The sequence below is a fragment of the Centroberyx affinis genome, unplaced genomic scaffold, assembly GCF_046629955.1.
Source record: "Centroberyx affinis isolate AG114_WGS23_722 - 3 ecotype Tasmania unplaced genomic scaffold, CSIRO-AGI_Caff_v1 ptg001828l_1, whole genome shotgun sequence".
NCBI lineage: Eukaryota > Metazoa > Chordata > Actinopteri > Beryciformes > Berycidae > Centroberyx > Centroberyx affinis.
In genome coordinates, this window is record NW_027280210.1 from 82501 (window position 1) to 107576 (window position 25076).

The 25076-nt window shown below is 43.5% G+C and overlaps 1 protein-coding gene across 1 annotated transcript in view; it reads left to right on the plus strand.

Moving 5' to 3' along the window:
• The first annotated feature begins 6841 nt into the window (after window positions 1-6841).
• The window catches only part of ntng1a (netrin g1a), a 65640-nt gene continuing 47405 nt past the window's right edge, over window positions 6842-25076 (plus strand). The window contains exon 1 of the mRNA XM_071529668.1: window positions 6842-7090. Coding sequence (XP_071385769.1) covers window positions 6842-7090 — 249 coding nt within the window. The remainder of the gene's footprint in view (window positions 7091-25076) is intronic.

The window sequence follows — 25076 nt, forward strand, 5'->3', positions numbered from 1 at the left end:
TGTCAGGGTGGAAAAGCCTCTGAAACAGCATTTAGACCATCATGGGACACTAAAACTCTCCACTGAAACCCAGACTGATTAAATTCTTTTAGAGTTGGCAGCCCTTTAAGGCAGGGAGACCCACTAAATCTATTAAATGGTAGGGAAATTCTGTGATACATTAGGCTTTCAAATGACGAATTTCTTTACATAAAATCTAATTGAACAGTTAAACAAAGAAAATGTGCAAAGAAAATTGAATTTCCTTGCAGTTTTTCCACACTTTTTCTGTATCTGTGGTCAGGATTAGTACAGGTGAACAACATGACTGACTGAGAATAAGAAGCCCAGTATCGGCAAACTAATATATCGGTCTAAACCCCAGACCGAAGCCTCAACTTTGAATCCTCCTCAGTCCGCCCACCCATCCACCACACTGAGTCACTAAAGCGCTGTCATCCCCCCGACCATTTGCTACCTGTCGTCATTATTAAAAGATCATAAGCCTGCCGATTGGAGGCGGCGACGTTTTCAAAAAAGCGGAATCGAGCGCTAAGTGATGGGCTGCCTCGGAGGCGAGCCCTGGGGGATGCGTTGTGGGCGTGCTCGCCGTTCCAGAGGAACGCTGGCTGTCATGTTTGCAGGGCCATGCTCCGTTCGCCATATGTTTATTTATGAGGACAGCGGCCTATTGGCAGGTTGTTAACAGGCAAGATTAGGGATTCTGGAAAGGCAGGCACGGAAATCTGGGGAGAGGAGCGCTGAGAGCGGGCAGGAGGCTTTTTTTTTTTTTTTTCCTGATGCTGGGCCAGCTTCCGTCTTTATCTATCTTGCGTTCGTTTCTGACTGTCTGTCTGCCCTCCTGTTCCTCTCTCTTGTTTCTCTTTTATTAAGAGACTGATGGGGAATGTGAAGCAGGTAAAGTCAGGAAAGATGAGGTTGGCACAATACTGGAGGCAGAAATTATCCTTGAAAGGTCATAAAAATGTGTGAAATTAAAAATGAAGGGGCAAAAAAAATGGCCCAGATATTAGGAGTACCATTTTATGCATTCTACGTTAACAACATTTTTTGCATTGACTTGTCAAATACTCACATGTCACTGCGACTACTGTTCCCTGTGGGCCACCGTAGGTGATTCCTGGAACCCTTGGACCAAGGGATTCTTTCCAGTGTGTTCTGGGTGAGAAAAACAGAGGGGTTTTGATCAGACTACGCAGCCTAAAGCAGTAGAAAATTGTGGTACCATGCAGCCAGTAGTAGGACAAAATGCCGGCCACACACAAACCACTGTATCAACAAAGAATAAAACAACCAATATGGTAAAAACTCATTAATCGATAGGTGTAAGATGGACTGGTTGGGGACAAAAGTGCCCCTAGAACCCCCAAAAAGAAGTTCTTTGGTACCCTGGACAGGATGTACAGGTGAGAAGAGCAGGATGGAAATGAAAGGGAGCGTTTGTTCATTTGTCCTTTTGATCATATGCATGATTCAAAAGTGACTCCCTCTAGTTGTAAACAGCTGGATGAGGGGGGGGAAGACACACGCAGAACATTCCCCCTGGTGATTTCGCGAATTCTCGGCCAATGCTTGAGTGACCCCGGAGATGGAATGGAAGCAGAAATAAAGGGGGGGGGGGGTTGTTTCTGGGGGAGGGAGGCGGGTGTTTGGATGGGACGGGGCGGGGTGACCTCACCAGCCGAGGTCGTCCGGGCCCTCGTGAAAGATTCATGTGTTTAAGTATAAAATCGAGCTCGCAGCATGGGCAGGGATGCGGTGCCGTCCCCGGGTTCACAGCTTGGTCACCCCAACACAGCATGCTGGGGAAATAGAATACTAACCAGCTTACTGTATAGAGGGTTCACTGTTTTCCTGCCAAAAAATTCCAAGTATTCAGTGTTTCCCCCAGACTTTTATTCTTGCAGGATGGAAAAGCTTTCAAACAGCATTTAGACCATCATGAAACATTGTCCATGCATATTTTGTGTGGACTCTAATCAGAATGTCACATTAGAATCAATTCAGTTTACGGTCTTCCCATAGACAACCAGTGCTGTATTGACCAATTCTACAATAGATATCCATCATATCAGAGATGGATGATACCAACTTGTCCAGATCTGGTTTTTAATAAAACTATCAACTGATCTTAAGTGTTTACATCGCTATTATAGATTTGATTGTTTTTAAGGCACTAAATGATTTAGCACCTCAATACATATCAGAAGGCCCGAAGGGAAGTGTTCCAGGTGGATCAAATGATTTTTTTTACATTTCTACTGTGAAGCAAAGGAAAAATGGAGAGGCTGCTGGTTGTTTTCATGGTTTGGAAAACTCTCCCACTTCGTCAGTAAGGCTCCCTTTGTAAATAGCTTTAAAAAGCAGGTGAAAACACACTTTTTTAAGTTGCTGTTTTCAAAGAATTTTAATTGTTTTTATCCTGCACCTTAATTTTGCTGTTTTAGTGTTTTAGATTTTAGTGTTAAATCACATCAGGGGAGCATCCAGGACTGATTTTCCCTAAAGTGACATTTTGTGTTTGTCATAGGTATATTTTTAATATCTTATATTTTCATATCTTTTCAATGTCTGTTTTGTACAGCACTTTGAGCTGCATGCCACATTTGAAAGCTGCAACGTAAATATGGAAAATAATACTTTCTGGCCTCTTTATTGCTGTGTTAATGTGAATAGTTAAGTTAATGGAAACTATAACTGTATATTGTACATTTGCTTGGTTATTCACAATAATGCAGCAAGAAACAGGACCATAAAGTATTACCTCTCATTAAGCATGACCTGAGATTCTGTGTCATGTTTCTGTAATAACCAGCGACCTCCCACTGTAACTGTAAGTGTTTACGATGCAAAATACATTCCTGTAAGTGGAAGAATCTCAGACATCCTGCGCGCCGCGTCTCTGATGTCCTCGAACCTTGATCGATGGCTTCGGAGGAAGCGACCTGCCCCTAAAATAAACCGTATTCTCACTTAAAATGCACCTCCACACTCCTCCTCCTCCTCCTCCTCCTCCCATCTGCTCTCTTCTCTCTCTCTCTCTCCCCCTCACCTCTTCTCCTCGGGGGCGATCGGCGGCTTTATAAGCAGGGAGTAATGAGAGGAAGGGGCCGGTGTGTCCAGGATGGTGGAGAGTGATAATGACCCCGCTCCTTGTGATCTCTAATGCTTGTTATGGAAGCCCAGCCGAGCGCTTGTTGTCTCATTACCCGTGACTCGGAGCCTCTCTTTATCCAGAGGTTGCACGTGAAGCACACACACACACACACACACACACACACTTACACATAAATGCTCGGCCATCTCTTTAGTTTCCTCCTTAACATGGTAATATTATGTCTCTTAATGGGAACAGGGGGCCCAGTGCCAAGAGTTCCTCTGGATAATTGGCTGCTTCCTCACCTGCTGACATCTCCCCCATTGACATTCTTACATTTTACATTTAAGGTGTTTCACTCTTCTTCCCCTTCTTTACCACCCCGCAACCCCTCCACCCCCCCTCACCTCACCACCCCCTGTCCTCTGTCTCTCAATACTTTGCTCTTTTTTTTTTTCTTTTTTTTTTAAATCTGATTTTACATTGTCTTTCTCCCTCGCCTCCCGGGCCGATTTAATCCCCACACTTCTCACCGTATCCGTGGATAATGGTCACTTCGATTGATGGTGGTGGATTTTTTTTTTCTTAATATATAGAATGGTACTATACTTTTCGATTTGTAGTTTATACATCAGGGAAAATTTGCTTGGGGAAAATGAGGATTTGTTATGCTTTTTTGCATCCATGAGTTGATTTTAGGGAGTATTTTTCAGCCTTTCATGGCCGTTGTCATCAAAACTTCACCTTTACTAAGTATGAAAAAGAAAAACACAGTAACATACTCATGACTGGGACATGGTTATGACTTAAGTATGACATATTTGATAACATTTAAACTGATTATTCAAATATTCCAGGGTTATTTTTTGCCCATGCCAGCTCATTTCCAGGGGCATTAGGTGAACTTTGCATTTGCTGCTGTGTATAGTATCTGTATAAGCCATTGAGACTCGGCAACCATAGCAATCATGCAACCTTGGCTGCTCCTTAAAATGATGATTTACATTACATCAGACTGAAGTGATCTGAATGGCACAACATGAAAAAATAGACACGGAACCAGCTCTATCTACAGTATGTCTGGATACAACACATCAAAGTCATAATGAATATGCTGGCAAATGAAAAAGTGATTATTACCACGTTCCTACATATTTTGATTTGCAAATCTGCACATCTGTCCATCTTATCTCAGTCTGTAGAGTGAAATGAATCTGTGGAAGGTGTGTATTCTCTCAACACGTCTACATGCCTTTTCACTTCTCTACATACTGTACATACTGTATGTGTGGCTTCCAGACCTGTTAATGTGAACTCTGCCACAGTTCTGCACACCCTGTAGATATGCTATAATTGTTTTCACATATTGTCTTTCTCATTCTCTCATATTGCTCTCATGGTTATTTGTTACATATATATTGACATTTTTCATAATGCACGTATTTCACCTTGTCTTTCTGACTCAGTATGTTCTGTTCTGTTCCTGTTAATGCTGGAATCTAGACTGTTTTTGCACATTTTCATTCAAACATTGCTACTTACAGTAATATATTGGTGTGTTGGGATTGTCAGTTATGTATATTAATATAGCCCCCTCTTGCTCTAATCTCATTTATATCATATTCTTCCTTGATTTAGGCTGTCCTATTACTATTTGCTCCTGCGACAACCAAATTTCCCCACGGGGAGCAATAAAGTTTAATCTAATATAATGTAATCTAATGTAATCTAATGTAATGTAATCTAATCTGATCAGTTGAAGAAAAGTTAATCAAATGTAATGCAATGTAATCTAATCTAATTGAAGCAAATTGAATCAAATCTAATTTATCTTATCTGATCTAATGTAATGTAATGTAATGTGATCTAATCTAATCTGATCTGATCTAATGTAATATAATCTGATCTAATTGACGCAAAGTGAATCAAATGTAAAGTAATATAATCTGGTCTAATGTAATGTAATCTAATAATGTAATGTGATATAATGTGATCTAATCTGATATAATCTAATCTGACCGATTGAAGAAAAGTGAATCAAATGTAATGTAATGTAATCTAATCTGATCTAATGTAATATAATGTGATCTAATCTGATCTAATCTAATCTGACCGATTGAAGAAAAGTGAATCAAATGTAATGTAATGTAATCTGATCTAATGTAATGTAATCTGATCTAATGTAATCTAATCTGATCTAATGTAATCTGATCTAATCAAAGCAAAGTGAATCAAATCTAAAGTAATCTAATCTTGTATAATCTAATCTAATCTAATAATCGAACGTAATATAATGTGATCTAATATAATCTGATCTAATCTAATCTGCGAAGAGGATTGCGCCACTCAAATGAGCAAAATACAAGCCCTGTCCTTTTGTTTTGTCTTAATGAATATGTTTCTAGCAGAGCAAAATAAAATAGCAGGGTAAAATATTGGGAGAAGACTATGCAAACAGGTTAATTTGCACATCTAATGCAATTTACTGAAAGTCATTGCAGGAAAGGTATTTGCGTATGTAATATAATACATAGAAAGTGCAGGTATTAATCAGACAGAAAATGCCAGAAGCCAAAATAATACAAACGACCCGAACAGTTAAGTCTTGCTGCCATTTGGAGCTTCCAGTGTGCAAAATTGCCTAGTGCAGCGTTAATGTTATCATGTGGAAAAAAGAGCTTTTATTTGATTTGTCTTAGAAGGCTGTGGGGCCAAAATGCATTGGGCACAGCTTTTAACTTACAATTTTGACAAGCCTAAATAGAGTAAAAGCTTTTTAACAGATTTCAACAGATTAACAGATCTTTGTTTATCCAAAGATTACCCAACCCCATAAAAAAACATAGTGTATGCTAAAGTGTTAGCATGGAGCACCGGAGCGGCCTATGATCAACTTTCTAGCTCATTGATTAAAAACTTGGGTGGGTGCATATGTGTGTGTGTGTGTGTGGGGTGGGGGGGGGGGTGTTACATTGTAGACTTGATACCGCTGAGTGAGGTGTGGGTTTGGTGTGAAAGCAGCAGGATCCAATTTACCTTGATGGCCTCGGTTACTCATTCTTTCTGTTTTGATGGACAACGAACTCCAACCTAGCACCCTTGTTAGCAACCATCCAACGTTTGCGCACTTGCGCGCACACACACACACACATGCACACACTCACACCTTTCACCCATGCCACGGCGCCAGCTAATGTTCTCTCTCTGTCAAATCCTATTCCCCTAAGCAAGGTATATTCACCACCCCCCCTTCTTCTATTTCTCGTTTCTCCCCAGCACCAGATCGCCACGCAGGACGAGGACCATGATTGACAGCCAGCCGAGCTGAGGAGACCTGTCACTCATCTTCCTATCAGCGTGTCAGAGGGCTATCTCCTTCTCGCCTCCCCCCTCTTCCTCCTCCTCCACCTCCTCCTCCTCCTCCTCCATCCTCCTCCCTCCCTCCATCCTCTCCTCTTATCTTCTCAACGGGCTGGTGACCTCGCCATCCCTTGAAGTTATCCACCACTGCAAGGAAAAGGGCCCACCTGGAAGAGATAGACAGAGCAAAGGAAAACAAGAAGTCGCTCCTCGTCCGACCCGCGCTCCACCCGAACTGCTAAAGGGAGTCTGGCATGCTGCCTCTTCCCCTTCAGCAAAGGTGGAAACCAGTCGAGTGAGTCGTAGCAAGCCCGAGTAGAAGAGGTTCGTACGCCTTCCTAAGGAGTTCCGGGTCCCCGAGAAGGTGCTGAGAGGGGACCAGTCATGCGTTTCCATTTGGCGTTGACGCTGCAGGCGCTGTGGACCGGCGTTTGCCAGGCGGCCATGCAGCACTACCCCGCAGCCTGGGGCCACTACGACGTCTGTAAGTCCCAGGTTTACACGGACGAAGGCCTGACCTGGGACTACATGGCCTGCCAGCCGGAGGCAGCAGATATGACCCAGTTCCTGAAGGTGTCTCTGGATCCCCCCAACATCACCTGCGGAGACCCTCCAGAGACCTACTGTGCCCTGGTGAGTTTCGCCCCACCCTGGACACCCCCTGCCATATATCTACATACATACATACACTGACATACTTAAAGAGTTTCATTCTAAAAATGAAGGAAAAATCCACCCTTTGAAAAATTGTCAGCCAACCAAGCAAGCATTATGACGTTGAATAGCTATCGTCCACAGCTGCTACCTGCATTGTTTGGTGAAGTCAGGACCTCAATATCTTTCTGATATCAGTTCAAAACCATTTCCAAAGCTGTTTTAATCTGACATCTTAACATGACATCATATGGCGAAATATCATATGGGAAAATGTTATGCTTGTTTGGGTCATTGTTGAACCTGCAAGTCATGTAAAGCTAAGGTGTTGGACTTTGTGCTATGTCGCTGTCCGTCAAATGCTTGCTGGGTACTATGGCAAAGTGATTGCTGCCATTACATATTTACTTTGGGTGAACCAATTAAAACACACATTGAAAACCTACCTGTGAAGTCGTTTAGGAATAATGTAGCAGAGTTCCACATGTTGGAGAACTAGTTGGGTTTCTTAGCTGTTTCTATGCTTCTTCATGCGTCAATCAGCACTGTGCTATCTGAGGCCCGGGGAAAGGCATTACAAGTTGAACATTTGAAATAGCTGTAACACCTTATTGTCTTTGCGTACTTGTGCAGTATGTCCTGTATTTGAAGAGTTCTATTCCTAGAAGCTATGCATCCATTTTGGGGATAAATCATTACCTGATGTTCATCATTTAATATCTCTAAAATATAGAGGATCCAGCTTGTTTTTCAACCCAGGAATCGAGTTACCTGCTGTCATCATTTCATTTAATTATGTTTCTGTTTACCATTCTTTCAAACGGTGGATGTCTCATTTTAGAAGGAAGCTTGTCATTTGTAGGCATGTGTATGTCTTTGTACTTGGCTTGTTCTGACCAGAGAGCCACGGCAGACACTTCTAAAGCCTGCGTGTCTCAGATAAGTTGGTGTGGTTGAAGAAATAGAAGTTTGCGTCCACTGGCATTATGCTCTGCTGTTTAGAGAGTTACTTCTGATTGTACACCGCAAACACTGTCTGGTGTTCTGTTTGGTGCGTAGAAAACTCTGTGCGTAGAGACTCTGAGTGAATTAGTGCATTGATGGAGTAAACACGCAGTAGAGTGTATGAGAAAATTGCTGGAGCACTGACTGAATCTGCGAGATTGTTGTTTTTCTGGATTATGGCGACACCTTTGGTGGTAAGCGGTCATTACTTTGGTGTTTTGCACTGAACCCAACATTATAAAGACACTCAGAATGCATCTAATAAACGATAGTGAGACCTACCAGTCCAAAAGAAAAAGAGACACATCTACATCCTTCCTCATTGTCCCTTTTTCATTCTGGAGAGCTTTGTATCTTTGGATGTCCATTCTTTGGATGTAGTTTTGGCTTGCCTTTCCTCTGATCGGTTGTATTGATCGGGTTCTTTCTCCTTGGATTTTCTGTTGATGCAGTTTGAGTTTCTCTTTTCTTTGTCTGTTCAGCCATGGTGGCTATCACTGCTCATGCTAACTCCCCAGTTCTTCTTCTATTTATTCCATACATACCACTGTAAAACCGCTTTTATAGGTTGAATCACTATTTTATGGTATCAATTGCTGAGAGTTGCCAAACGGACATTTATTTGTATGAAAAGTTGCAAATTATTACTATAACCCTACAACTGAGGGTTAACACGCAATTCCTTCATGATTTTGTTGATTCTTATCTGTGCTGTTATGACCAAATACACTTGACATTGCGGTGGCTTTTTTAAATAGCGAGGCAATTTTCCGTGTTTATTTGCAGGAAAATGCTTTGACACTATTTTCCACTATTTACTGTGGTAAAATTATGATGACTTATAAGTGCGATCCTTGACATTTTGTAAAGGATGAAAGGGGTTTTACATGTAAACACCATAAAAAAGGCGAGGATTGGTTAACTTTTGGGTTTGCCGCTGCAAGATTTCCATGGCACTGTTGATTTAGGAAAATATCTCGCAAACATAAAAATCACAAATTCCTGGAGGAGCTGAAAAATAAAATGAGAAAAAGATGCATATCAGGTCAAGTATTTAATTAGCAATCCGCCCTCCTACTTATTTGGGTCTTTTTCACTTTGAAACTCACAGCTGGTCGCCTCGGATTAACGCTAAATGATGAATCCATTTTGGGCCGCCGTGTGTTTCCAAGCCATCAAAGATTCTCTCAGAACAAATGCACTCCTCAACAGCTTCAAGAGCTCTTTAGATAAATAGTGAGATGTTCCAGGAAAAGTAGTTACTTGAGGAGTATAAATAGACAGTCGCCATCAGCAGAAAGTCAGCTGAGAGGAGCGAGGGAGCGAGAGAGGGAGAGAGGGAGAGGAATTAAGAAAATACAGATGACAGAGAGAGCGAGCCAAGGAGCGAGGGAGAGGAGAGAGAGAGAGAGAGGGGAGTAAGAGAGGCAGCAACAGTGGGAGAGAAAGAGACTCAGAGGACTATGTGCAAACCATACGGTGACTGAAGACCTAATATCTCCTGCATTGGGGAGGTGGGGGGGGGGGGGGCTTCTGAAATGTGAATAATTCAATATGTTTTGTAGCTAATGTGTTTTATTCATAGGACACATTATTCAGCCCGACATCTCCCAGGCACTTTTGAAAAACGCTGACTCCCGTGATCGTCTGACTCCAAGGTTGGCCGAAGGGGTGCGTGCATGTGTGTGTGTGTGTGTGTGTGTGTGGCGATGATAGGACGCCATTTCTGGGAGGTCATCGCCAAAATGGGGTCACCCCTCCGCTCTCCCTTCCGGGGCGGCCCGCCGCGACCTCTGATTGATCCCGCGCTCGAGCCCCGAAAGCGCGTTCCTTATTGGCTTTGTGGGGGGAAATTGGACGACGTCTAAATCCCGGATGAACGGCGGTCATCCGTGTCTGATGCCGCTTTTGCAGTGCAGCCGCTCTATTTCCGTACCCGGCAGCGGGAAGCACAGTCGAAGCCGAGTTTATTATTATGACTATTATTATTGTTATTGTCGCTATAGCCTTTTAACAGTCTGGTGATTGAATTAGCGGCCGCCCGCCTGTCTCCGGCTGCTCAATGTGATAGGAGTATTTCAATTAAACAGCCAGCGGTTAGCTCCCCCCATAGCCATTTCCCCTCTGCGCTGTACTGTACTGGTCACACACATCACACACACATCAGTGAAATATGACCCCCACCGCTTCCCATACAGTCCAATCCTGCGCAATTGGTTTATGTTTACCCGCGGCTCCGAATCAACATCAGAGCAATTATCATTGATATTCCAGCTACTCCGGCTGCCAATACGCCGCTGCAGTGCCAATAGCGGTTTGCATCATCAGTATGATCATTGCAGATTCGGGGGCAATTATCATTAGGCCGTGTTATCGGAGAATTTCATCTCTCTGGTAATTGATTTTGCGCTCTCGTACAGGGCCGGCGTGTTTCGAAAGCCTTCGCGTCTGCTTCCTGGAGGGGCTGAAGGTAACGGACACCGAAGCCTGATGAGAGGAGAGGGGGAGAGAGAGAGAGAGAGAGAGAGAGAGAGATGCAGCAGCTCGAGGGCGTGGTGCTTATATGAGCATGATGATCTCAGGTTGCGGCCTTCATCCCAGGGTCATAGATAAAGGGAGACAGCATCTCACACACACACACACACACACCCATACACACACACACACACACACACCCCTCTCCCCAGTAAAGACCTTTTATTCTGCTTCTAGCCCAGTGACCTTTTCGATAGCAATAAGCTGGCATTCGCTGAACTCTGGCACACGAATCTGCCATGATATGAGATTTCTCCGTCCCCTCTAGTTAGACTCTGACTGGCCTTTAACAGCCTGGACAGGTTTTGCAGAGTCTGAACCGGTCGGTGGTTGAGTTTGGAAGGCGTTCAGGTGAGGCGCTTTTACTTCGCGTCTGAGTTGTGAAATTTCGATTCATTTGTGTGCCGAATAAGCTCAAGCTATGTAACCGACTCGTCTAAAAATAACGCAGTGCCACAGAGAGACTCCATTGACATCTCTGTTATCGTGCAGGCCAAGAACATCCAAACCCTTTGCAATCGAGATTATGACTTAATACATATCACATCATGGCAAGTGCAAATATATATTCATGCAGGTTATTTAATGTTTCTATTGTTGACCAGTAAGTAGATGAAACTGACTCATTGTCTCATTGTTCCTATCCATAGTTCACATACTGTATAGATGGATTCTCAATGTTTTACTATTGCATTATCTCATTCATGCACATGACTATCTTGCATGACATGAAAACACAGAAGACGTCCCGCCCCTCTCCGTGTACTGCATAATTCATACTACATGCAAACCACATGCTTCTGTGTGTGTGTGTGTGTATGGGTACGGGTGTGCTTTGCATGCTCATGTGCAAGTATGTTTCTATTTGTGCCATCAATTTACAACCAGGAAACGCTGATGAATGCTGAAAGCCGACTCCCGGCAGGCCCGATGCATTTCATAGCCAATCAAATCTAAATGAGGAAACAAATGGGATTATTAAAAGGTGGTGCAGCACGTTCCTGTCTCCGGTTTAGCCCCAATGAGACATCATTAAAGCTACGCCGCGGTGAGAGAGAGGGTGGTTCACTAATGGTGTTGAGTCTTAATTATTGGGCTTATGAGGAAAGTAGCATGATGCTCTTCTTGCACCATGTAACAGGATTTATTGTAGAGAGGAAAGTGAACTTTGGCTTTGTCGGTTTGTCCCTTTGAGAATATAGCCAGTAACAGCAGCGATGTTGGAGTCTGTGAATTTTTTTTCACCGTTTTTCACATTAAAATGACAGTATAGGATATATTCTGCATTATCTGTGTGTGTCTGGACCATGTGTGTTCATATCCAGTGGTGGAAGAAGTATTCAGATCTTTGACTTAAGTAAAAGTAGCAATACCACAGTGTAAAAATACTTTGTTACAAGTAAAAGTCCTGCATTCAAAATCTTACTTAAGTCAAAGTACAAAAGTATTAGCATCAAAATATACTTAAAGCAAAAGTAAAAGTTCTCATTATGCAGAATGGCCCATTTCAGAATCATATATATCATGTTATTGGACTATAATTATTGATGCATTAATGTGTTCATCACTTTAATGTTGCAGCTGGTAAAGGTGGAGCTAATTTTAATTACTTTATATTAGGGCTGGGCGATAATTCAATATTATCGTTTATCGTCTTTCACTGGAATCATATCGTGATGATATGAAGATATTTTGATATCGTGACACACATTTCTGCTGTCTAAATTGATGATGACAAGCAAATTTGACTTAAAAACTCTGATAAAATGAGGTATGGTAGGAATATTATTTGAAAATTTCAGTTTTGTTTGACACCACACCTAACATTACCATTCGGTTCAATGAGATGAACATTAATTTGATTATTTAACGTGATTTTGCATACATGAACCATATCATGATATATACTGATATCGAGAAAAATCCTTATAATTATCATGATACTGATTTCAACCATATCGGCCAGCACTACTTTATATACTGCTGGGTAGCTTAACCTATAAAAATATATCATCATTTATTAGTTGATTTTTAATTTGTATTAATAATCTAAATCTGCAAAGTAACTAGCAACTAAAGCTGTCAAATAAATGTAGTGGAGTAAAAAGTACAATATTTCCCTCTGTGGAGTAGTAGAAGTATAAAGTAGCATGAAATGGAAATACTCAAGTAAAGTACAAGTACCTCTAAATTGTACTTAAGTACAGTATTTGAGTAAATGTACTTAGTTACATTCCACCACTGTTCATATCGCAACCCCGTTTGCCTGAAATTGTCTTTTTGGGCGTATATCATTTACTGTATAGGCATAGCCAATGGTGAGCTAGCTGTGGCTATCAAGGTGAAGCTAGTAGCCATAGAGCAGGGAAGTCATAGCAACAACAACAACATTAACGTAGAGAAAAGCAGCAAGAAAATAAAGAACATGAGGTTAAACATTCAAAAACAAAGTGAACATCGTTGTTTTTCCATCTGAAGGAGACGACACGGCCGAGAAGCGACACAGAGCTAGCTTGTATACTGCTAGACAGATGCTGATGGAACTTCATCAGCTGAGGGGGGGAAAAGTTTCTTTGAATGTTTTTTTTATGTATATACTGTATATTTTTCATTTGTAACTGACAGTCAACAGCAGAGTATCAAGAAGAAGAAGAGAGAAGTGTCAAAAAGAGGACGGGTGAAATGTAACACAAGTGGCAGATTGGAGCTCACAATAGTTTGAATGTTTATGCCTACAATACAGTTTGCGCTTTCACCTGCCGCGCCACTAACACTCATACTGGTAACAATTTTTTTTTGCTGTCTCCCAGACAACCGTGATTGCTCCCCAGGAGCCCATTCAAGCCTCAGCCAGGGCTTTTCTAGGTGCGTTAGCCAATAAATGCGAGTTGGGAGTGGAGTGGTCTCCCGTGGTTTTGTATTGTGATATACAAATCTGACCTTTCCCTAAGCTGATCCTGATTAGAGGTTTCAGACACGCAGAAAGCGTTTTAACTCCCCCCCCAACACACACACACACACACACACACACTCTCTCTTCACTGTGCTGCCTCTCAACAGGCTCCACACTGACATTTCCTTGAGAAACGAGTGCGCTGTCAGCAGCAATATGTCTCATTTCATATTGAAACGCTCAGTCAATGCGAGGGTTAGGAGGATGAGAGGGAGAGAAAAGAAAGAGCGGCTTTTTTCGCGGGGCTACAACATTGTGACGTTCCATCTCATATAAACTCGTTTATTTTGGCTTTTTTTTTTTCTTCTTCTTCTTCACGAGGGGGCGAGATTGCAAAAACAAGGCACAAAGGCGGCTTTTCGAAACTGCTGACGCGCTTTAAAAGAGGTCAGACTCCAGGAAAATATTAGCATTTTAACAGCATTGAAAAGCTAATTACTCAATTCAATGGAACTGTTTAACATCAGAGGAGTAAGTCGACTTGATCCGTTTATGTGTGTTTTCTTTCATCTTTGCCATATCCCAAACCGAATCAAGGGTCTATTGAAGCGCTCGATGGAGGCGGAAGGGTCTGGATCACAACAAACTAAGAAGCGAAGACGTGTGTAATTCCCAAATTCTAGCAACATTGGTCATTGTGCGTACCAAACACAGCTACGATGTGGAGCGATAGCATCTAATTTCTGCATAATTCATCCAACAGGCCAACCGTTTGAGATTTGATTGAATTTATCACACATGATCTTAATCTGTGCTCAAGGGCGTTTTGTCTCTTTTATGTGATTTAATTAGCCCAGCCAACCCCCAACAAACAAACTATGTCAATCTGAAGTTGAGCTAGCAAACATGGCACGCTAATGCTTTATTGGAATGCCCGTCAACAGATAATATGCTTTATCTCACTGCTGTCAAATGAAAACTTTGTGCCTCCGGTTTTAGTTATTTTCATGTTTTTACTCGATTTGAAGGATTTCGCTCTCCTTTATGGGCAATTTTCATGATCCTAGAACCCATAAAACCCATTCAGAACGCTATACCGTCACATACAGTAGCTATGGTATGAACTTTAAATTTACTTAAGAAAAAGAAATGCACAAAAATTGCAGTTCCATGTTTTTTTTTGTTTTTCGTAGCAACACTGACATATGTGTTAATCCCTCCTCGAAACATAAAGATCCCGATCTATGAAAATATATGTGCTGTCCCCCTAACTAGGAATTGGCCTGAATCATTGATTATTAAACAGAAAGCTGCATAATTGACTCTTTTACAGGCTTTCAAATAAAAAAAAAAAAATTGTTCAATTACACATATGTTTTTCATGGAGGAATTAAAAGTCATACCCATTGTCTGCAAATGTAAATGTTTGGGTCCGAGAGACAAAATCTCATCAAATGGGGGTCTGTGGTTCTAATGTGGACTAAATTAGGGTCCTTGATGTGAAAAAGGTTGAGAATCACTGTTTTAGCCCATCAGGCTAGTCTTCAATATTAACTGATTAGACTCCCTAAAACCCTTATTGTACCGAGGTCAGTCTAAGCAGTGACACTGAACACTGTACTCATACCTAATAGTCCAATATACACAGCCTGTTTCAAAAGTACCTATACGTTTTTATATACATTATTAATACCCACTGTATTATTAAATATTTTTCCTGTCTTCAGGTGCACTTCAGGTCACGGCTGAAAATTTGACAACTGAGCAGACATGAATAACTAAACATTTGGCCGTAAAACAGACTAAAAGATGAGAATCTGGTCCCAGTCGTTAGTCCTAAACCACCATCTTTGGCCATCGCTGACCAAACCAAACCCAGTAGCATGAGAAGCTTTCATGTTGTAGTCTGATACATTCTCCTGAAATACTACCAGTGCAGTGATACAGGGTCAGATATTGTCTAGCACATCACATCTGCACCGCGCTGCAGACGGACAGTCAGACTGCATCTATGTGAAGGTCATACACGCCGAGGTCACAGTGGGATCCTCCTCATATTCTCACCCGGCCCATGCCTCCGCCATAAACTTTGCATGAGCGCCGGGTACCGTCTGGATTTTTTTATATCGTTTCATTATTTCCTCCCAGCGCTCGTTCTTCCAGGTCTTCCAGCGCCCCACATAAACACACTTATCAGCCCGCCCAGGCCAGCCCATTAGACAGGTGATGGCAGAAATTCCCATAGTTCCTGTTTTGGGGCATGTTGTGGCCCAGGCACGCATGGGACCACCATCTCTCTAGCCTTACTGAATCAGAAAGGTGTGTGTATGTGAGCATGTGTGTACGAGCATCTGTGTGTGTGTGTGTGTACAGTGGCAAGACGGCATACTAGAGAAACATCCCTCCTTGGATAGTCTTACATATTTTTATATATCATCATTCTGTGATGTTCAAGGCATTCCAGGAGTTGTAAGTGTTGTAATTTAGTTTTTTGGTGTACCCACTTTCCCTCAACCTGCCTTGTTTACTTCTGCTGATTTCCTACATTTCCCAGAATGCCTTTAGACAAACCCCAGAGGATTTTGATCACCGCATTTCTTTAAGTGTGATCAAGTTGCTCATGTGTAGTTAGTGATGCAGCTCATGTTGCTCTGTTAGATTTTTGTTATTTCTGCTTGAAATGTCACATGTTAACTGGATTATTAGTGGAGTCACATTACTGAATCATGTAAATGGCTTAATTACACACTTAATTACACTTAATGTGTGTGTGTGTGTGTGAGGGGGTAATTGTATGTGCAGTAGGTGCTTTAGTCATGTTTCATTGCTTTTACCTTGTTTTTATATTTAATTGGTTGTCCTTCTCATCATCATCATCATCACCATTGTGATCACCACTGTCTTCATCATCTTCACTATCATCATCGTTATCATCACCACCATCATCACCATCACCTCCACCATCATCATCATCACCATCACCTCCACCACCATCATCATCATCACCCACATCATCATCATCATCACCATCACCTCCACCACCATCATCATCATCACCCACATCATCATCATCATCACCATCATCGTCACCACCATCATCTTCATCATCGTCACCACCACCACCGTCATCATCGTCATCATTCTCACCAGCACCATCATCGTCATCATCATCATCATCATCATCACCATCACCTCCACCACCATCATCATCATCATCACCCACATCATCATCATCATCATCGTCACCAGCACCACCATCATCGTCAGCATCATCATCATTCTCACCACCACCACCATCATCGTCATCATCACCATCATCATCATGTGATGTGTGATTGTAGCACCAACGGGAAGAAGCTTATAAAAAAGGAAAAACCTGTAAGAAATCTTCACTCCCAGGGAGGAAAGTTGGTGAGAAGTTGGTGAGAAGTTGGCATGCAGACAACATCAGGTGTAGCTCTGTGATGTTGTGTTGTGTGTGTGACTCGTCTATCTGGGCTCCATCAAGGCGTTCAGCATCGCCTCGCCGTTTACTCTGCCACAACAAGATAACAGTGGGCCTCCTTGACTCCAGCCTCCCACCGGACTCTTTTTTTTTGCTTTTTTCCAAAGTTTTGAACAGCATATTTTTGCCTTTGTCATAATCTAAGGGAAGTGGTGTGCGTAGAGAAGCTGAAGAGTGGAAATTTTCATTGTTTTTTTTGCGACACGATATGTTTGAATGTCAATTTAATCAATTTATTAAGGGCTAAAGTCTCATTTTGGGAAACAAAAACATGCTCTTTTCCTTTTGTTCAGCTCTGCTTTCTGGATACTGAAATAATGAATTCCCAGAAACTAAGAATTCAAGTTGAGGAATGAATGCTCAGATTTAGCTTTGAAATATTAAGTGTCTGCAAGGCTCTTGCCATTCACTACAAGTCACCCCCAAAAAAATCACATTGTCTCACTGTCAAATGCCCACTGCACTCATCCAATTGGATTCTTAGACCCATGCATAATATGAACGAACCTTTCACAGTTTGATTTCTATGACACAGGGATATTTTTCTCCCCCCCGTGTGTTTTATTTGACGAAGGCGTTTTTTTTCCCCTCCTCTTTCATTACACTGTGGGCTCCAAATCCCTCTTGTGGTAATGGGGGCTTTTGTTGCATTTCACAGTTCATCACTCGTGGAAAATTATGGTCTGGACCCCCCCCACCTCCACCACAACCACACACACACACACACACACTTCTGCATGAGGCTCCAAGAATAGATGGAGATACAGTAGTGCTATGGGATCCATTGACTTTTAATTGCGCTCCGAACCTCTGGGGCGGATTTCCCATCAGAGCGCACTTGGTTGAGCAGTGACTTTCACAATAGCCCCCCCACACACACACACGCACACACACACACACACACACGCTCTGTGAAAAATATACACACACACATCCTCACATACAGACATATAATCTTGGGAGCTGTAAGCGTGGCACGCGGCGGCATTCATATTTAGAAGGCACTCGCCGTTTCCATGTATTTGTGTCGGGGATTCTCACGTTAATTGCAGCAGATAAGTGGGAGCGGTTTTGAATGGGAGCAATACCCAGTGATCCCATCCCTCATTTCTAGTGGGTCGGACCCACTCTCTCTCCCTCCTCTACTCAGCATTTCAAAGCAGCGGGGGGGGGGGGGCTCCCGTCCGTTATCAGCACGAGAAATACCTTTTTGGAGTGACTGGAGTGTGTGTGTATGTGTGCATGTCTGTTTCTGTTTGTGTCTACAGGCTTCGTTCACACTCAGTTCCACTCTCAACACTCAGCGCTCGATTCCGAATTGGTCCTTGTATCTGATTTTTTTTTTTTTTTGCATGACTGTTCATATCTATTCTAGGATGTAACCTGTATCCGATACCAATATAAACTGACACTGATGTGTGTGCAGAGTACCGATAACTACCTGTTTCTCCTGCTTGTTTCAACACATTTCGGTTACAGTATGCTCCTTTGTTTGAATTGTGACTGAATTGAGGTTTCCGTTTCCCTTGTTTTCCATTGTTGTGTCTTGTTGTCCTCCATGCTAACGCTGCAGAGCCAAGCTGCCAAAATCATGACAAATGTCCCAAGTGAATGACGTAAGAATTCCTTATTGTCATGGCAACGCTGACAAATTTTGAGTTGAGTGTTCAGATACTAGTATAATATCATAATAGTCGCATCCGTCAGATTTTGTAGCACATATGCATATTGACCAGATCGGAATTGACAAAATGCGACTCCGTGTAGCGGTTAGAAAACATCAGATCTGTGTCACATGTGAGGGGGGGGGAATCAGAGTTTGCACACTGTGCTGCAGTGTGAAGGCAGCCTGTGTGTGTGAGAGCTAATGCAGGGTGAAAGATTAATGAGTGTGTGTGGTTCCTGGATGTCAAAACAACTCCATTTGCAAAGGAGAGAGGCAGAAAAAAACAGCCAGGTCACTTTGCCCAAGTGAAGGAAAGATCCCATCGACAAACAAATTGATTGCTTTTAACCGGCCGGCGGTGTGCGACCTGCCGCCCGACCAATTTCTGCAAGCGAGTACAAAAAAAAAGTACAGTAAACAAACGATGAAGATCCAGGCTATATTTCCCCCTGTTTGAGACGCTATTTGCTCAAAGCGTTAATGAGCGCTTGTTTCACAGAGGACAAGTAAGAGCAGCTATTTTAAGTGGGAGTCACTTTCACAGCAGCCGAGGAAGTTTTATGTGTTTTTTTTTTTTTTTTTTTTTTTTTTTCTTCCCCTGCTCCGGGTCTCTCTCTCCGGCTCTCTTCTGAGGAGCTCACCTCTCAGACGGCTTTGAGGAACCCGCTCTGTCTTCCTCGGCCTTGTCGGTGAGAGAGAAATGTGAGGCCGCGCGCTTCGCCCTGACAGGCTTCGGGAAGAAAAAAAAAAAAAAAAAAAAAGACTCCTGGATTACCTTGATTGACAGCTCCAAAACCCTAAGATCTGTTGTGTCTGGCCCACACTGAGCACGGGGGGCAAACTCCGAATCAATAGCAACGCTATCAGTGATGGAAATTGAATGCTGAATACCGAACGCTGAGTACCCCCTCATGAACTGCATAAGAGCATTTTCCGCTGCTCGTCTCAGGTATTTTTTTTTCTCCCCCCCCCCCCCCCCCCCCCCCCCGCCCCTCCCCCCCCAGCAGATGCGAGTAGCCGCAGCTAAAGAGAAGTGTAAAGTTTACGAGGAGGCGCGCCTTTTTTTTTTTCGGAGCGGCAAAAATAGAACGACGGGAGATGACGGGGCAGAGATAGAGTCGTCTTCAGAGTACAGAGCGGGAGCCGTCTTTTAAAGCGATATTGCACCCCTGAACGTTGTCATTTTTCGAACTCTTCGTTGATTGCTGCAAGCAGGCCAGATTACCAGTTCAAAAAGATGACAACACAGAAAAAACATCAACTCTAAAGAACAGGTCCCCATTGACCTCAGTTGTTTTGCTGCTACCAAGTTGTGCTGGCAACCTCCCTGTGTGTTATATGGACTAACAAATTTCACCTGTGTTTCATTTGGCATGAGGGTGAGTAGATGATGACAGAATTTTCATTTTTGGGTGAACTATTCCTTTAATAGCATCTATACCTACCTGCTTTAGTGCATATATGTGTGTAACATGGCATTTTTAGATGGACAAAAGTGCAAGACACATCACTTTTGTCTTACTGTCTTACACAGGGATTTGCATGCCAAAAAACGACCGGAGCATCAATTGAAGCACAGTCCCTGAGATTTCCAGCCATGCAAAGTTTTGGGAGAGCGATTAAAATGGCTGCCGCCCCCTTTGTGCACCGTCCCACTCGACGGCTGAGTTGCTTTGTAAGCTAGCATCTGTCCCGCAGAGGGAACCGGAATGGTCAGCGCCGAAGACGAAGGCCCGGAAAATGTGCTTGCTTAATTAAAGAAGGGAAAGAACCAGGGCAGCTATTTACACGTAATTCTGACATAAATCTGCAGTTATCGCACTTGAGAGACTGTCCTCTGCCCAATTTAGGAGGGACCCAAGAGCCTTGCCTTAATAAGCAATCCTCCTGATTAAGCCGAGAGGAGAGTTACAGTCTCTTTCTGTGCGAGAGAGAGAGAGAGTGGGGGGAAAGGACAAGAAAAGCTGAATTTAACTAGAGGGGAGGTAGTTAGCAAAGTGCCGCCATGGATATTGAGATGGTTAGCATTTTATTAACCCGAGTCAGGACAGACAGAGTAATCGGTAAATTGGGTGTCGACTTGCAGTGTCTGCAGGACTTTGGCCTAAGGGTGCTGAGAGATAGACGCTTGGCATTTCAACCTCTCCATCTCTCACGCCATCCGCCACGGCTACGCTGTCTGCCTCAGTCCATCGCTCCCCTAATTAGCGTTTTGTTTTATTTCCTATGGCTGCCTAACTAGTTTTCAGTCGTTCTGGCAGGATTCACTGTCTGGAATGACAGGGGAGCATTAAAAAAAAAAAACTGTCTCCCGCAAGGTACCAGGCACTTGTCAGACAACCATGATGTGACAAGGGTGCAAACAGAAATCGGTTTATTACGTTTCGCGAGGACGGCGAGCGATTCAGAGGCTTGGCGTGGAAATGCATTTTGCATCCCCTCTGTCTGCACATCAGAGGGTCTAAATGGAACGATTTGGTCGGAGGCGGCAGGCATTAGACGTTTCGCCGGGACGCGCATTGTTCTCATGTCGAAAGGCTCTCTTTCAACAGCATTCAGCGATCGTTTCAGACTATCCCCCCCCCCCCCCCCCCCCCCCCCCGCCATAAACATGAGGGTGCCGCGCCAAGTCGCAGACACCGTGGCAGGGAGCGTTGGCGTTTGATATGAGACCGCTACCCCCCCCCCCCCCCCCTCCTCGCTTGAATTCCCTCGGATCTCATCAAGGGCTTTCTTCCACTTGCGTTATTAGCTGGCTTGCTGTCTTGCCATCACCCTTAGCTGCTTCAGAGAGGATGGGAGAAGCGTTGAGAGGGGGGGGGGGGGGGGGGGGGACAATTGCAAATCAGTCGTCGACTATATGAACTATAAGAACTCCCACAGCAACGGTTGTATGAGCTCATTTGATATGAAGGATATACGAAGATGTACAGAGTTTCCCTCCGATCTGTCCTCGGTGGCGCGTTCTCATACCCCACCTGTCAGCACGCGCCGAGTCTGTCGTCTCCTTCATGCGACTTGCTACTAAAAAAAATATGTGTTGGGAAGACACTCGGGCGGTGTCATACCTCATATATGCAGGCGCTATACCTACATGCTGCATACGCCGATGTGTCTGTGATGGTGAGTCATGCCGAGGACGCGTCTATAAGCCTCCTTTCAAGATGCGCCGTTGCCAGTCTTGGCGGCGATCCACGTTCCGTTTACAGTACGCCTGGAGAGTCTTGGACGTCTTCTCCAACGTGTCAAGCATCAACTCAGCTGAGACCTGTGAATGTCTCCTTATTTCTCTTTTTAATTAAGATTATTTGTTGGCATTTCTGCTTTGTTGGATGGATGAGTGACAGCAAAGACGAGACTTATTTCTTGATTCCTCAACACCTATCGTACGATCGTCCCGTCAGTTCTGTGTTAATCATGACTGATCACTGTAACCGGTGTTAATCTGCGCTTCGTACCCACGGTCATTTGGAATTACCCCAATGGCATCCCAGTCCCACTGGGGTCGGGCGTGTGACCAACATTTCCCCACTTGCCACAGCACACGGCGGCTTTAACAAGGCATGATGGGTAAAGCTCTCCCTGCGCTTTGGCTGTCAGTAATTCCGCACTCATTTTTCGATTTTGCTCCGCAACGACTGAGCAATTTGTTTTAGTCCCATCTGAATAAATTACGCCCCGCTAATAATCCTAATTAGCTCTCCTAATGTACTCCCCTCACCCCCCTCCTCCTCTAAATACTCCCTCTGGTGTGCAATTGAGGTTGGAACCCATTCAGCCCTACCGCTACCTCACAGCTCTCTGATGGTACAACTATTAGCCACGATGGAAACCACCGGAGGTTTTTGTTAACACTTCAACACAATTTTTTGATTTCTTTTTTCTTTTCTTTTTTTTTTCATTTCAGCCTTTATTTATCCAGGGAAAGCCGAGCTGAGCGTGCTTCACATTCATATAGTTCCACACATTCGGATGTGTGGAAGCTGCCCAATACATTCACTTCTTCTTCTTCTGTCTGCCAGTGAGCAGCTTGCTCAAGAGGGAGGGTAGAGAGTTTTTAACCCGTTCATTTTCCCCATCCGCATTGTCAGAGCCGGTTTTGGGATTCAAACCGGCAACCGTCCAATCACAAGCCAGCTCCTCTAACCTCTATGCTTAAATGTAAATGACTCTGTTTCTCTTCGTACTGCAATTTGTCCACAAGCATACTACATAGAGGAAAGACGACCAGATCAAGCAAAACCATGAAAACACACAGTGAAAAAAATCCCCCTCCCCCCCTTCTGATAAGATCCACATTTCCCAGCTTTCGCCCTGACATCCGAGCGCTAATGATCTTAAGGAGCAACCTGGCGGGAGCTTTTGATTCATCGCTATTGATGGTGACTCTCTTGAACCGTCGAAGCAGCATTTGGAGAAAGGATCATAAAAGCCAGCGTGTGTGTGTGTGTGTGTGTCGGTGTGTGTGTGTGTGTGTGTGTACCCGGGTGCCATGTGGCGCCGAGCGACACGGCTTTGCTTTGCCAAGAGATAAGAACACTGGGTAAGCCGCTCGCTGCGCCAGCCCGCCGGATTTCACCTCCGAATCGCCTTTGTTGGAAGTTGTTGGGGCTGTTCTATTTCTAAACTGTCAATTCTCGCCGAGCGCCAAATTGATTTTATACGCTGTACATGTTCAATGCGAGAACCTATTTGAAATAGATTATCAATGACTAAGTGCTCGAGGGAGAGACGGGGGGAAAAAAGCAGTTACACCCGGCGAGAGTTGGAAACGGGAAGGTTGTGTGCACCCTGTTGTTAAAGCACTCAACATATTCAGGGAAGACAAATTTACTGAAATGCAAAGGAATATCCGCATGAAATAGGCTAGTCTAATTATTTTGACGACTGGGAAAATACATTACATTATTATAGATTAAGTCAAAGATGCTGTTTAATTTGCAGATCAGCGCATATTAGTTTAATTTGAAATAAAGAGGGGATTGGCTCCTGAGGTAAAGTGTGGTGCTGACTGGACGCATGCCTTGCAAGAAGATCCCTGCCAGCGAAATGTTGGCAGCGGGCACCAAACAGGTCCGTAACAAGAGGGCAGTGCCTGCTGGGAAGTGTAGGCGGAGGCTGGCATATGGCTGACTGTGTTCACAGGCATTTGTCTCACCAGTGCTTACCCTTGTTAGGCTGTCTTTTTTTTTTTTTTGCTTGTTTTTAAGTGTGCAGAACGGAGATAATTTAATCCCATAGTGCTCGTTTAGTGTCTTAATCCCTTCAGTCGCTATATTGTCGGACACGGGGGTTAGCCGCCGTGCAGCTTCCACACACAACACATGGCTCTTCCCTAGCTTCTCCTCCACTTCCGACCGTTGATTTATTTACGTTTGCGCGGCAGAATTCATCTTTGATTTTAACAACAGTGACTCCCCGGCAAAAAAATGGTTAAAAAAACCTGCCTGATTAAGGTTCAGAGGACATGTGATTTGACGTGTCTGGTGAATAGTTGGAGGGGAAAAAAAAAAAGAGGTTTCAGGAGAGGTGAGAAAGGCGCTGGGAATTAGGTGTTATCAGCACATCAGCCATCAGGCCACTCAAGGCGATGGGGGGATGAGAGCCGGGAGCGAGAAATGTGGCTTTTTATGTCATTTTCATTACCGGCTCGTCTGGGTTTTTTTTTTTTATCTGCCTTTGCATCACACTTAAATATACCTGACTGTTGTCTTTTAACTGAGGAAATTATTACCTTGACCATCTTGTTGACTCTCTCTCATGTGTATTTACAGTTCTGCACCAACAGCTACCTTGACTGCTTTTGAGGCACTGATCATTTTTTGCGGTACTATTGTGATCCATCCCCTGCAACCATTGTGACATTGAATAGATGTTGACACGGCAACCTGCACCAACATTGAAAACCTGTGTAGATATAGATATAGCAGATATAGCAGCTGCTACCTGCATTGTTTGGTGAAATCAGGACCCAAATACCTTTCTGATATCATATCCAAAACAGTGTCAATATGAATTTCTACCATGCCATAGTATCATATTGTGAAAATGTCGCTCTCGTTTGGGTTGATGTGCCACTTGGCCTCATCCTGCACATCACCATCTGTCAAATGCTTGCTGGGATATCTTAAATTAGTAACTTTTGGACGAACACCACTGTAATGTCTTTCCTTATAACTACAGACATTACAGCCCGGGGTGGAGGATCCACATTGTTACCCTTATAATATTAATGTGTCTCGCTTAAAGCATTCATCCAACCTGTCTCTCTCTCACCACCCCGGCTGCTCCCTGAAGCGGTTAGATACGAAGTTGAGAACTCAGGTACAGTACACTGCGCCGATGTTTACCTTTGTTATAT